Source organism: Myotis daubentonii, chromosome 11 (assembly GCF_963259705.1).
Source record: "Myotis daubentonii chromosome 11, mMyoDau2.1, whole genome shotgun sequence".
In the NCBI taxonomy this organism is placed as follows: domain Eukaryota; kingdom Metazoa; phylum Chordata; class Mammalia; order Chiroptera; family Vespertilionidae; genus Myotis; species Myotis daubentonii.
Window position 1 is genome coordinate 54,619,857 of NC_081850.1, and position 12,802 is coordinate 54,632,658.

Genomic DNA, 12,802 nt, shown 5'->3' on the forward strand with positions numbered 1-12,802 from the left:
TTTTGCTAAATGACCAGAGGAAAGAAGCCACACCTGTTTTAGATTTGCTGTGTAACTCCTATTTTACGGGTCAGAAATACTTTAGGGGCAGGGAGAAGACAGGACAGGCCTTAAGGGTTAAGTCCTGGGATATCAGTCATGTTCTGAAATTGTCACATTAGAAGGTAGTCACCTGATCTCCTTTAAGGAAATTTGGGTTCCTTGTTGATAAGGAAGGGCCAAGGTACCACTAATTTTTGTCTTAGAACAGCACAGACAGCCTCAACAATCCTTGGGGAGGGAACACTTAGTGATGCAATGAGGAGACATGACAGTTACAAGACATTTTGTGCGCCTGTAGTTTGGGAAGCCCCAACTCTGCGCAGAATTTCTCTATAAAATAAGTCAAGTGGCCCTGGCCATAGCTCAGTTGGTTGGGCGTAGTCCAGTGCACAGAAAGGTTGCTGGTTTGATTCTCGATCAGGGCACATACCTGGGTTTCAAGCTCCATCCCAAGGAGGGGGCGTGCAGGAGGCAGCCAATTGATGCTTCACTCTCACATTGATGTTTCCCTCTCCCTCTCTAAAAATTATTTATCAAACACTACTCTCTTTATAAAAAGCTAACTAAATAAGTAAATTAAAAAAATAAGTCAAGTGCTGCATTAGCATCTCATTTATGGAATTCAGAGGCAGATGGGGGAGGGAGGAGAGAGAAAAGCCAACTCTGGGGCCTCTTCTGGGGACCACCAAAGGCCAGTCTGAGAGGGATAGGAATTAGGGCAAGGGGTACAAGAAGAGGAGCATTAAGTAAAGGGAAGGAGACACATAACACATTTCATTAAGTATTAGACTTACTATCTCTACTTAAATTGTGAGAAATAGTGGAACAAATTGATAAAAAGCATGTAGGCTTTGAATTCAGACTGCACAGGTGTGATCCTGGCTCTGTCACTTGGTAGCTGTGTGACATAAGGTAAGTCATTAACCTCTAAGCCTCAGTTTCTTTATCCATAAAATAGGGGTAATACTACCTGTGGTGGATGGATGGCATTGAAGGCCCTGATTGATGGTTTGCCTGGATTCCTGCCTTTTGACTTGGATTTTGCAGCTCCTCCTCTCTACTCAAATCCTGGCTCTGTGACTTGCTTTGGTCAACAGAATGCATAAGGGAAAGTGTGCCAGTTTCAAACCTCAAGAAACCTTATGGCGGTGGTTCTCAACCTTCCTAATGCCGCGACCCTTTAATACAGTTCCTCATGTTGTGGTGACCCCCAATTTCATTGTTACAAATTGAACATAATTAAAGCACAGTGATTAATCACAAAAGCAATATGTAATTATATATGTGTGTTCCAATGGTCTTAGGCGACCCCTGTGAAAGGGTCGTTCGACCCTTAAAGGGGTCGCGACCCACAGGTTGAGAACCACTGCCTTATGGGCTTCTGTTCTTTCTTGGAACCACCACATGAACAAGGCTAGCCTATTTGAGGATGAGAGACCACATGGAAAGGATCACATAATTGTCGCAGCCAAGGCCATCCTAAACCATCTCAACCCCAAACATGGAAGAGAGCCCAGCTAGGAATAGCAGGGCTATACACCCACCCCACACTGACCACAGATGCCTGAGTTAACCAAGCTAAGACCAAAAACACTACTCAGTTGATATGTCCTTATTATAGTTGAAAGAAGAGGTTGGAAACTGCAGAATACAGGTCGGCTGCCTATTTTTGTAAATAAAGTTTTACTGGAACACAATTATGCCCTTTCATTTATATACTGTCCATGGCTGCTTTCAAGCTATAATGGCAGAGTTTAATAGTTGTGTTGAAGACTGATCTGCAAACCTAATATTTACTATCTGGCCCTTTATGAAAAGTTTGCTAACTCCTGGTTTAAAACCACTGAGTTTAGGGTGATTTGTTATGCAGCAATAGCTAATTGATACAATACCTGAACCTCTTCTAGGGTGATCATGAGGATTAAATGATCAATTTGAATCCTGGCTGGATAGCTCAGTTAGTTAGAGTGTCGTCCCGATACACCAAGATTGCAGGTTTGATCCCCAGTCAGGGCACACACAAGATCAACTAAAGAATGCATAAGTAAGTGAAAACAAATTGATGTTTCTCTCTTTCTCAGTTTCTCTAAATATCTATTTTTTAAAAACATAAATAAATGATCAATTAGTGGTTAGCATGAAGCATGGAGAATATATTTCTCTTCTGGGAGATCAATGGAAAAACTGGACTTGATATGCAGGCATTTCTCTCACATTACTTTTAAAGGATAGGACTTCAAAGGAGAAAGTATCCCAAGCCAAACCACAACTACCAAGTATGGCTCTAACCTTTTCAGTCAATTACTTTCTTAGAACTCCAGATTGTGACCATTAACCAACTGGAACTGACTTGACAACTCATGTTTGCCCTGGTGTCAATCAAGCCACACATCAATGATTTTATGTGAAAAGGACCAAAAGACAAGTCACAACTTCCAAGCAAGGCACATGAGACAGTCTCTTCCCTTTGTGGCTCCAACCTCCCTCTGCCATACCCCACCACTTCTGCCCTGCTGAGCCTCCAACCATTCTCTCCCAAGCCTTCAGGCCTGAGCCCAGCTGTTCTATCCTTTCTGCATGGAGAGCCTTCCTCTTCACATCCCTGTCTGGGGAATTCCCACTCATCCTTCCAGAGTCAGCTCAAATGGTGCCTCCTCCTGAAAGCCTTCTTTGACTTCCCAGAGTTGAGCCCTCCTAGCCCTGTGCACACACTAGCATTCCTTGGGTCGTGATATTGTCTCATTAGCTGTATCTCTCCCCCAGGCTAGTCCCTGAGAAGCTGCAAACTGAGCGTCTTCAACTACAAACTGAGATGCTTCCGTCTTTGAAAGCTGGCCACCATTTATTTTCTCTGACGTCCCCCTAGCAGGCTGCTCAGAAACTGTTTGCTAAATGTGTGTGTTTTTTCTCTTAAGAAAAAAAAAAAGGTTAGACACGATATTATTTATTCCTTAGGAAACATGTTATTTAACTCAACTCTGTGGATGCCGACAAAATATAAAGTGTCGGTATGCATTAGCATGTATTTAAAACTGATGTCATGATGCGTCTTGACTTTTTCAGCTGTGGTGGAAACATTTACTTAATGATAAAAGAAACAAGACTTCAGCAGAAAACAACTGGATGAGAACTGCTTGGCTGCCCAAAAGAACTACCAAGTTACTAGCCTCTTTTATCATCTTTTTAAAAAATATATATTTTTATTGATATCAGAGAGGAAGGGAGAGGGAGAGAGAGATAGAAACATCAATGATGAGAACCACTGATTGGCTGCTCCTGCACACCCCACACTGGGGATCAAGCCCGCAACCTGGGCATGTGTCCTGACGGGGAATTGAACCGCGACCTCCTGGTTCACAGGTCGATTCTCAACCACTGAGCCACGCCAGCAGGGCTATCATCATTTTTTAACACAGACAACCTGAAGGAATAATATTTCCACCTACTAAAGGTTTGTTCTCTCTTCCCAAGAGCTCAGGTCCTCACTGTCTCTCCCCTGGACTATACTGCAATTTTCCTCTTACTCTGACCCCAACTTCCCCAGATTGTGGCAGCTGTTTATATAGCCTGGGATGCTCCCCAACCATGGCTCTGACTAAATCCATCCCATTCCTAGCTCAACAGTCTTCAAGGACTCCCCTGGGGGGGAGGTAGGTACAGACTCAGGCCCCTACCTCTCTCATGTTGTCATCTTTCATTCCCCAAGTGAGGCCCACTACAAAAAAGCTCTGGTTTCCAAGAAGCTCCTCCCTGAGGTTTTACATGTACACACACATATATAACCACACACATACATAGGGACACACTTTCATATTCACGTGTACACACACAGCACTGACACACTAGTGCTCCTGCAGTCTGCAGTCACCCCTTTCTTTGCAATGAAATTCCCCTTCCACCTCTAGGTTCAGCTCAAAGTTGCCTCCTAGGTGAAGATCTTGTTAAATTTCCTGACAAAAACACTGGGAGACAAATGATGAAGAGACAGTGTGTCAGTCCGCTCCAGCGGCTTAGGCCAGAGATTACTGACAAGTCTTCTGCAGCCTTTCTTCCCTCCCCTCCTAACTCACCCTGGTACCAAGAGATCTCTGAGCACATTCGAAGTGCTGGGTGAAAGCTGGTTACATTGAAAACACAGTCCTTCTTCCACATGATTCTAAAAGGGAAAATGCCCATGATGCTAGTGGTGGTGGTGACCAGGTGTGTGTGTGCCCCAGGACTCACCTAAGTGTGTGACAGAGGGAGGCACAGATACTGAGGGAGGCGGAGGAGAATAAACTATAGTGGCCTGCCACTAGAAGCACTGAAGGGAGGATCTGTGGACTGGCAGCTTCTACTCCATGCCATACACAGTAACTCTCAACTCAGGTCTAATGTTAAAAACAAACACCAGGCCTGGCAGACAGGGGGGCATTCAACAACCCTATAGGTTCTTGTCCAATTGATAAAAGGAAGCTGGGCCTGAGATTAAGCAGGGTGCTAGAAGTAGGTGTTCCTGGAACCATGGATGAGGGGCAGATGGAAGGCTCTGGGGTGTTCAGGGCTGGATCTACAGCATGCCTGGCCTCCAAAAGCTGTCTGGCTAAAAATAATGTGAAAACCAGGCTGCCTCCTGGCTGCCTGACCAGGCTGGATGCTGGCCCCAGATTAGGAGGCAGCCCCACACAGAGGGCATCTGGCATCTCTACATCCCCGAAACAGCTCGGAAGAAGACCCTGAGGGAGGGTTAAGGAGAGGCCACTGTTGCATTAGTGGGTTGAGGATCAGCAGCAAAAGATCACCTGGGAACTTGTCAGAAATGCACATCCTCAGGCCCCACACCAGGCTTGGTGCACCAGTCACTGTGGGAGGTGGATCCAAGCAATTTGTGTTTTGACCAGCCCTCCAGGTGATGATTTGAGAGCCACTGTATAGTGTGACCCTCCCTGGCTGCTCCCCTCCTCCTCACTAGAAAAAACATCTGGTAGCCTCAATTCCTCAGCATATGGAATGGGAACAACTTCTCAAAAGACCAAAGGGCTCGAAGTCACAACCCAATAGGTGAAATGCAGCCCAGAGATCTTTTCCAAAAAAATTTTATCTGCTCACATCACTTAGCAGCTAAATCCATTCCTTGGCCCTCACTGTGCTTAACCTCCCTGACCCAGCACTGCCGGCCCACTGGGGCCCTGCCAAACTCTCACCTCTCAATTCCAGCTACAGGAACTTTACCTGCAGCTCCCTGAACCAGCAGGCTTTCCTCTGCAGCCAAGGCCAACACCCCTCCCCCATGATAAAGGCCCTCCCTGACCACCCCTCCCCTTCAGCCCCAGGTAACACAAAGCCCCATCACAACAGTCATCGTGTACACTTCAGCCTGGGACACAGCATTCAACTAGAGGGGCCGCTTCAGCACTGAGCAACAGAGGGCACAAGAAGACCCATCGGAAATAATTGATGGCAGAATGAAGCCAAGTCTTAAACACACTTGACATTCCAGCTATAAAGCATTATTCCTCAGTATTTGACATAGTCTTAATTGTAAGTAGGAAAAAATGTTTACTAAAGTTTGAAAGCCATAAAGGAAGACTTTAGTGAGTAAGCAGAATGACAAGCAGCGGGAGAGAAAGGAGATTTGCCTACCTGGCAGGTGGCCATGGAGTAACAAGGCGGATTCAGGGAGTCCAGCACCTTTGGCTGTGACTCTCCTGATAGCTAGGCTGGGCCTTCCTGGCACCTTCCACACCCAGGAATTTTAGGTTCTCCCAGGTCGGCACCTAAATAAGCCTGGACCATGCATAAGGTGGTAGGGAGCCTCTTTGCTGTTCCCCTTACAGTTCAACTACAAGCCCACGATCCCGGAGACTCACAGAGAGATCTCGCCTTCCCCAAAGCAGCATCTGGGTGGCCACCTGGCTACTAGCTTCTTGTCATCTAGTTGTGACATCTGGGTGCTTAGGAAGCCCAAAGTCCATGCTCCTGAGGTGTGGTCCCCAACTGACCCCAGGGAGAGGTGGGGTCCACCACAGACTGCCCATGCTGTCTTCAGCAGACCAATTGGGAAAGGGATGCTCTGGGGACCTGGGACCTCAGAGAGAGAAAGCCAGGCAGAAAAATTAAAGGTGGGCAACCCCTGACTCCTCCCCACAGGAAAACAAAAAAGATCCATTTCCAAGCACCAGCTGGCAGGTAGGAGCCTGTCTCCCACCTGGTTGGACATCCAGTCCTAAAAGGAACTCACACTCTTTATCAGCCTCCCCCTACCCTGCCTGGGCAAAAGTTTACAAGAGGGACAGCCGCCTGACAGCCGCAGCAGGACACTGGGCCTCAGAGGTAATCAAAACACTGCGCTCCACCAGAAGATGGAACAAGTATTATTTTATGGGGAAAGGGAGGCTCACAAAAGTGTGAAGGGGAGGAGAGGGCCCATTCTGGCTGTAATTAACTGGACTGCTTCAAAGGGGGACTCAAGATGGCCTGATATGTAAGGCGGAGGGTTGTCACTGAGTTGTCCCCCTCACCCCTGGGACAGTGTGGGGTAGAAGTAGGGTCAGGACGGAAGGTGAGGATTGGAGGGGTGGGTCTCCTATCAGCGGAGCCGAAGGGCGGACCCCCTCCCGGAAAAGCTGGCTCCGGCACAAAAGAGAGCCCGCATTTGGCTCCGGGGGTGGGGCAGCGCTGGGCGTTCAGTGGGATTTACATATGCACTTTTAGAGACAGCCGGTCCGGATCCACCGCCAGGAATGCAGCATAAGACGGGGCGAGTCCCTCCCCAGCTCTGGACCGGCTTCCCATCAATAGGCTGGGGGAGGAGGGGAAGAGTAAAGATAGACAAGAGTAAACGCTCTTTTAAGTCCGGGACAGCTCTGACTCCGACTTTACTCCTCCTCGGGGGCGGGAAGGGCTGGCTGGGTGTCTCTTTCTTGGGCAAGGCCGGGCGGGGCTTTCTCGTCAGGCAACTTCCGAAGCGGGCACCTGGCTGTGGGCTCAGAGAGGGGACGTGCTGGGGGCAGCAGAGAAAGAGGGTATTTTTTCAGGAGGCCGACGATCGGGCGGGGGCGGGGGGGAGTGCGCGGAGCGGGGCAGAATCAGGAAGGAACGTGGGAGCCCTGACCCCAGGGTCCTAGCGAGAAGCTGTTGATGTAGGGACTGGAAACCGAGGCAGTGCCTCAGCTTCCCCACGGGCACAGTGGCCCTGGAAGGGGCCCAGGGGCGCCCTACCTTCTCCTTCTTGCCGGACCCGCTCTCCTCCGCGGCCGAGGCAGCACACTTGTTGAGCAGTTTCTTGCCTCCGCAGGCTGTGGGGCTCCAAGTGCGGCCGCCCGAGCAGGCGCCCCCCGGGGGGTCCCCGGCACTGCCCACGGCGCTCTCCACCTTGATGAGGCGATGCTTGGGGGAGATGTAGCGCACCTCGGCCGGCGTGGCCGGGCGCCGCTCGCTGCTGCTGCGGTAGAGGTGCGGGGAGCCGGAGGACGAGGACGAGGACGCGGCGGCGCCCGCACCGGAGGAGGCACAGCAGCAGCCCGCGGCGCCCGACGCGGACGAGGCGGAGAAAGCGCGCTGGCCCCCGCCCGGCTCCCCGCTGCCGCCGCAGTAGTCCAGGCGGCACATCGCGCGCAGTTTGCGCAGCGACGAGCCGGGGCCGTTGTAGGGGTCCTCGAAGTCGCGCTCCTTCTGTGCGCGGTAGGCGCGGATGAGGTCGCTCGTGCTGCCGCTGTCGTCGGGCAGCGATCCCGACAAGGCCGAGAAACAGGAGGCGGCGGCCGGACCGCAGGACGCCGAGGCGGACGCGGAGGCCTGCGGCACGGCCTGGGGGGGCTGCGAGGGCCGCTCGCCCCGCCGCCGCTGCTCGCGGTAGTCGGGCCGCGGCGGCTGCGGGGGGCTCTTGGTCTTGCTGTTGCCCAAGCTGAAGTACTTGTTCAGCCACTTGGCCATGGCGAGAGGCCGCCTAGGGCCGCGGCACGGGAGCCAGGTCCACGGCCGCGGCCATTCGGGGGGCAGCGCAGCCGCCCAGGTCCCTCGGCGCCCCGGCCCCGGCGGGGGGCGTCCGGGGCGCCTGCTCCCGACGCCAAGTTCAAGTTCTCTCCGCCGCCTCCTGCCGGTGGCTCCCGGGCTTCGGCAGCTGCAGCACCGCCCTCCGCCTCCGCCGCGCGCTGCCGGGGCTTCGGATCTGGAGCCCCTCGCGGGAGCGTCTCATGGGATCCCGGCCCACGGCCCCGCCGAGAGCGAAAGGCCCGGGCGCCCCCCGCCTCGGACGCTCTATCGTGCGCTCCGCCGCGGAGCGCGCTGCTGCCCCGTCGGAGGCGCAGCCTCCGCCTTGGCCGGGATCCTGGCTGCTAAGCGAACTTGTCGGCGTCCTCGGCCCCCCTTCTTCCTTTCCGGGAGCGCTGGGGCGATCCCAGCCCCACAGCCGGAAAGCGAGCGACGGAGGGAGGCAGCCGGCGCCCTCCCGAGTCCGCGCTCCCGTGCCCGTCCCGGCGGCGCCTGCCGCTACCGCTGCCGCCACCTCCCGAACCGCCGCGTGTGTGACACTCGGGCCGCCAGAGCCCGCCCCGCGCCGCGGCCCCGCCCTCTCCGGGCCGGCGCTCGCCCCGCCCCCAGCCCGCCCGGCAGGCCCCGCCCCTTCCCCCCGGGAGCCGGGCCGCCAGACCTTGGCCCAAGCCCCGCCCCCTGGCGCCCGGGTCTCCGCGGGCGCACCTCTGCCCCTCAGCACCCGCCACCTCCCGCGGTCGCCTCGGCGCCAGCTCGGGGCTCAGGCCTGAGGGCGCCGGGGTCCCGCGGCGCTGCCCGCCCCGCCAGGTTTTCAGCCCGCCGCCGCCTGAGGCGAGAGGTAGCCATCCTGAGCCTGCAACGCTCGGAGACCAAACCCGTCCGCCTCCCCCGGGACCCGCGCGCTGTGTACCCCGGGCGTCCCCGCTGTTGGGTAGGGTGCAAAGGTGGATTAACGGGGAACATTTCTAGTTTACAGCGCGACCCGCCGGAGGAAATGGGGTGCAGAGACCCCTTAGGGACCGAGCGGCCACCCGCTTCTTACAGGGACGGAGACTCCGGTTCCGGCCAGGTGTGCCGGATCTTCGGAGCAATCTATGCTAATGAGCGTATTAGCAATCGGGCTGACGGCTGCGGCCGGCGGAGGCGGCGGGGGCACTGCCCTGCACCAATCCGAGGGCCAGGCTAAGCAGAGGTCGGAATGTTTGCTTACCTTTTCACCTCTGAGGTAGTCGCGGTTTTAACCCTGTTCACGGCCTACCTGGCGGAGGAAGCTGTGGGAATGTTTAATGCCCAAATTGTAGGAGCTGACAAGACTCCAGGTAATCCAGGGTCCTCGTTTTGCAGATGGAGAAACTGAGGCCCAGAGAAAGTCACCCAGGCACGCCGGGCGCCAGTTCTCTCTTCTGGGGGCTCAGAAATGATGTCATTTACACTAATCTCTACTTTGCAACTTAAGATCGTCCTTTGATTATTAATAAAAAAAACCCGAGGAAACTGAGGCAGAGGGAGGGGCCCAGCTTGCTTTTCAGGGCAGAGACATGCTCCAGGTAGCGACTAGAACTGCCTGGGAATGAGGTCACTGCCCCTAGAGCTGGTGTTCCTTTGAATTTGGCTGGGCAAGCCCCAGAATTTGACTTACCTTAAGGCCTGAGAGCTGAAACCTGAGAAATTCTCTAAGAGATCTTACAGCACAATTTTTTTAAAATCTCAACTTGCTACCTGTATATTACAGATGGGCACCGGGAGAGTCTCTTTTTTTCCGTTGTCCTAGCAACAAGACCAGAGGCTTTTTTGGCCGGGACACAGCCCTGGCCACACTAGAGGCGGAGGGCAAACTCTGAGGCTGGACAGGAAGGGATCCACAGCTGTTTACTGTTCCTTTACTTACGCTTCCTGAGGCCACAGTTGCAAAGTGGCAGAACTGGGACTCAGACTTGGGTCTTACTCGGAATCCTGTGCTCTGTCCACTCAGCCGCGCACAAGGAAGCCATGGCATAGACTGCAAATTGTCCTTTCCGGATCAAGCTATTTGCTTGTGCCCTCTTTGGTCAGATTGCACTGTCATCTTCTAGGATCCAGTAAAATGTTTCAGACCCACACAATGACAGACACCATCACCGTCTATACAACCCCTTCATTGTCGTGTGTGTGTGTGTGTGTGTGTGTGTGTGTGTGATGTGTCTCGGGTAGTGATGGCAAACCTATAACATGCGTGTCAGAGGTGACACGCGAACTCATTTATTTTGGTTGATTTTTCTTTGTTAAATGGCACTTAAATATATAAAATAAATATCAAAAATATACATCTTTGTTTTGCTATGGTTGCAAATATCAAAAAATTTCTATATGTGACACGGCACCAGAGTTAAGTTAGGGTTTTTCAAAATGCTGACACGCCGAGCTCAAAAGGTTCGCCATCACTGGTCTAGGGGATGGTGGCAGGACCCAGAAGTTGACCTGGGCTAAGATGTTTATTTTGGGTATTCCTAGACTTAAATATCTCAAATTACATGTGAAGTCATTCTGCTGCTCTGTAAGCACTTAATTATCCTGCAAGTAAGGGCCCCCCCCCCCCCGTCCCCTCCCCCCCAATAGAAAAACTGGAGGACATTCTCATTTAAGTCCCACCTTTCAACCAACCACAAATCTTCTCTGGCTCCCTCCCTCCCCTCCCATTTCTGCTTCTAGGCTCAGGAAGGAAGATCAGCAGATCTTGGCAACAGGCCAGGTGACCCGGGACAAGAGAATCCTCTCTAGGATCTGGAAATTTGTTCCCTGCATGTGGGTTGCACATGGAAGCGTTGTCTCTGCCTTTTTCAAAGGGTTAGGAAGAAACGTTATATTTTACAACTTATTTTTTCATTTCACTTTCAGCAGGCCATGGGATCAGACCCACTTTTCCATGTGATACCTTGGCTGGGGTGTAATTTGCAAGCCAAAATTATTGTAATACTATAGTATTATGCCAAGAACTTCCAGCACACTTGTGTATCTGCTTAACCCCTACACAGTCTGTATGTAATTAACCCTACTCAGCGTCCCAGCAATCTGGTGTGTATTCCCAGTTTATAGATGGGTAACAGGCCTAAGATGGTATTTACTTTAACCAGGCAAAAAAGACATGGGTGTTTTTCTTTGGGAACTAGCAGAGACACATCTCACTAGACTCAGAGTCAGAGTCATCATTCTGAAAGGGAACAGAAGAGTTTCCTAAGGACAACGTTGGAGAAGTAGTGTGTCAGGTGATTAGAGGAGACAGGGCCTTGCAGGAAAAGGATCCCAGCACAGGGAGGGTTACAGCTGGACAGACTCTCTTTTCAGAGAGCCCGGCTCTCTGTTTTCAGAAGGAAAACTGGGAGCCATGAAGGGAAGAGATTGAGTTAAGAGGCACAGCTGGGATTGGCACCCAATCTCTTGACATCACAAACCCAACACTGTGTCCATCATTCTTGGCATTTTTTTGTGTGTGTGTCCCCCTCCCACCCCTCCCATTCCCTTCCTGGTTTTCTTACTGGAAGGATTCGGTATGGCCTTGTTTCAGTTTCTGCCCTCTCTCAACTTCTTACTTTAGATCAAGATGGGGACATGGTAGCTTTTTTTTGTGTACCTCCCTCCAGTATCTGCTGGTAAACTATACATTGGTAGAGGCCTGGAAAAATTGTGCCACCAACCAAACAGACTCGTCTACTTTTTTTCATTTCAGTCCACCAAATGTTAATGTCAGTTCCCTGCTGTGTGCCAGGCCCCAGGGCAGGAAGGAGTCTGGGTCAGAAGCATAGATTTGGAAGTCCTTAGTGCTCAGTGAAGATCTGAAGCATAACTATCCGTCATCGTTGACACCTTCCTTCATTCCTACTCCATGCTACCCATGAGCAAGGAATATGCAGAATCCTACCACACATCTCAGCTGCCGCAACTGTCCTTCATCTCTTGCCTGTGTCATTGCAGGTGTCTCTTACTCATTTCCCTGCTTCTGTCTCAGCAGTCAGTGATCCTATTAAAAGAATATGTTTATGGCTCTCTGCTCAAATTTCCCATTAAATCCCCATTTCCCTAATAGTACATGCCCAAATCCTCACAGCACTCATAAGGCCGTACCCGATCTCTCGTCTCCTTACATTTCTGACCTCATCTTCTGTCTTTTCTCCTGCTCCAAGCAGGGTGCCTCTTCCTCGGGCTTTTGCACTAGCTCTCCTAGCCCGACATGCTTGCGCCCAGCTGTCTCCATGACTCACCCCTCACTCCCTTCAGGTTTTATTTAAATATCACTACTCAGTGAGACCTCCCCTGGGCAACATATCTAGAATTGTCCCCACTCAACAATTAGTATCACTCATCCCCATTTCACACACAGCATATTTTATTGATTTTTCTTGTTTATTTGTTGTCTTGCCCCATGATGGGAAAGAGATCTTTCCTCTTTGTTGACTGCGTATCTCCAGCATCCAGAACAGTGATTGACACCTAGTAAGCACCCAATGAATATTTGGTGAATGAGTGAGTGTGAGTGGTTGATCATGAAGGGTAAGATGGCAAAGGGCTAAAGCTTGACATTTCTGCCTCAGAACTGGTGCTTGTGGTTATTAGCGTTGTTCTGGAGGTGGGAACATGTCAGACTGACTGTGTTCTGGGATTCTATTCCCAGATTATCTCCCTTTTTATTTTATTTATTTATTTTATTATATATATGTATTGATTTCAGAGAGGGAGAGGGAGAGAGAGAGAGAGAGAGAGAGAGAGAGAGAAACATCAATGATGAGAGAGAATCATTGATCTGCTGCCTCCTGCA

The 12,802-nt window shown here is 51.6% G+C and overlaps 1 protein-coding gene and 1 long non-coding RNA gene across 21 annotated transcripts in view; one reads left to right on the top strand and one right to left on the bottom strand.

The window, feature by feature from the left end:
- The window catches only part of SHB (SH2 domain containing adaptor protein B), a 124,930-nt gene extending 116,369 nt beyond the window's left edge, over positions 1-8,561 (bottom strand). For 9 of the 19 annotated variants that reach the window (XR_009447669.1, XR_009447668.1, XR_009447667.1 and 6 more), the window contains exon 1: positions 7,243-8,560. Coding sequence is in view for 12 of the 19 variants with exons in the window: in XM_059657403.1 (XP_059513386.1) it covers positions 7,243-7,956 (714 nt within the window). In the remaining 7 variants the exon portion in view is untranslated. Of the gene's footprint in view, positions 1-7,242 lie in introns of all 19 variants that reach the window. The other 10 variants (XR_009447671.1, XR_009447670.1, XR_009447672.1 and 7 more) reach the window with 2 other exon arrangements.
- A 115-nt stretch (positions 8,562-8,676) lies between these two features.
- Positions 8,677-12,802, top strand: part of LOC132212166 (uncharacterized) — a 188,735-nt gene continuing 184,609 nt past the window's right edge. For both annotated transcript variants that reach the window (XR_009447675.1, XR_009447674.1), the window contains exon 1: positions 8,677-8,944. This is a non-coding gene — a long non-coding RNA (uncharacterized LOC132212166). The remainder of the gene's footprint in view (positions 8,945-12,802) is intronic.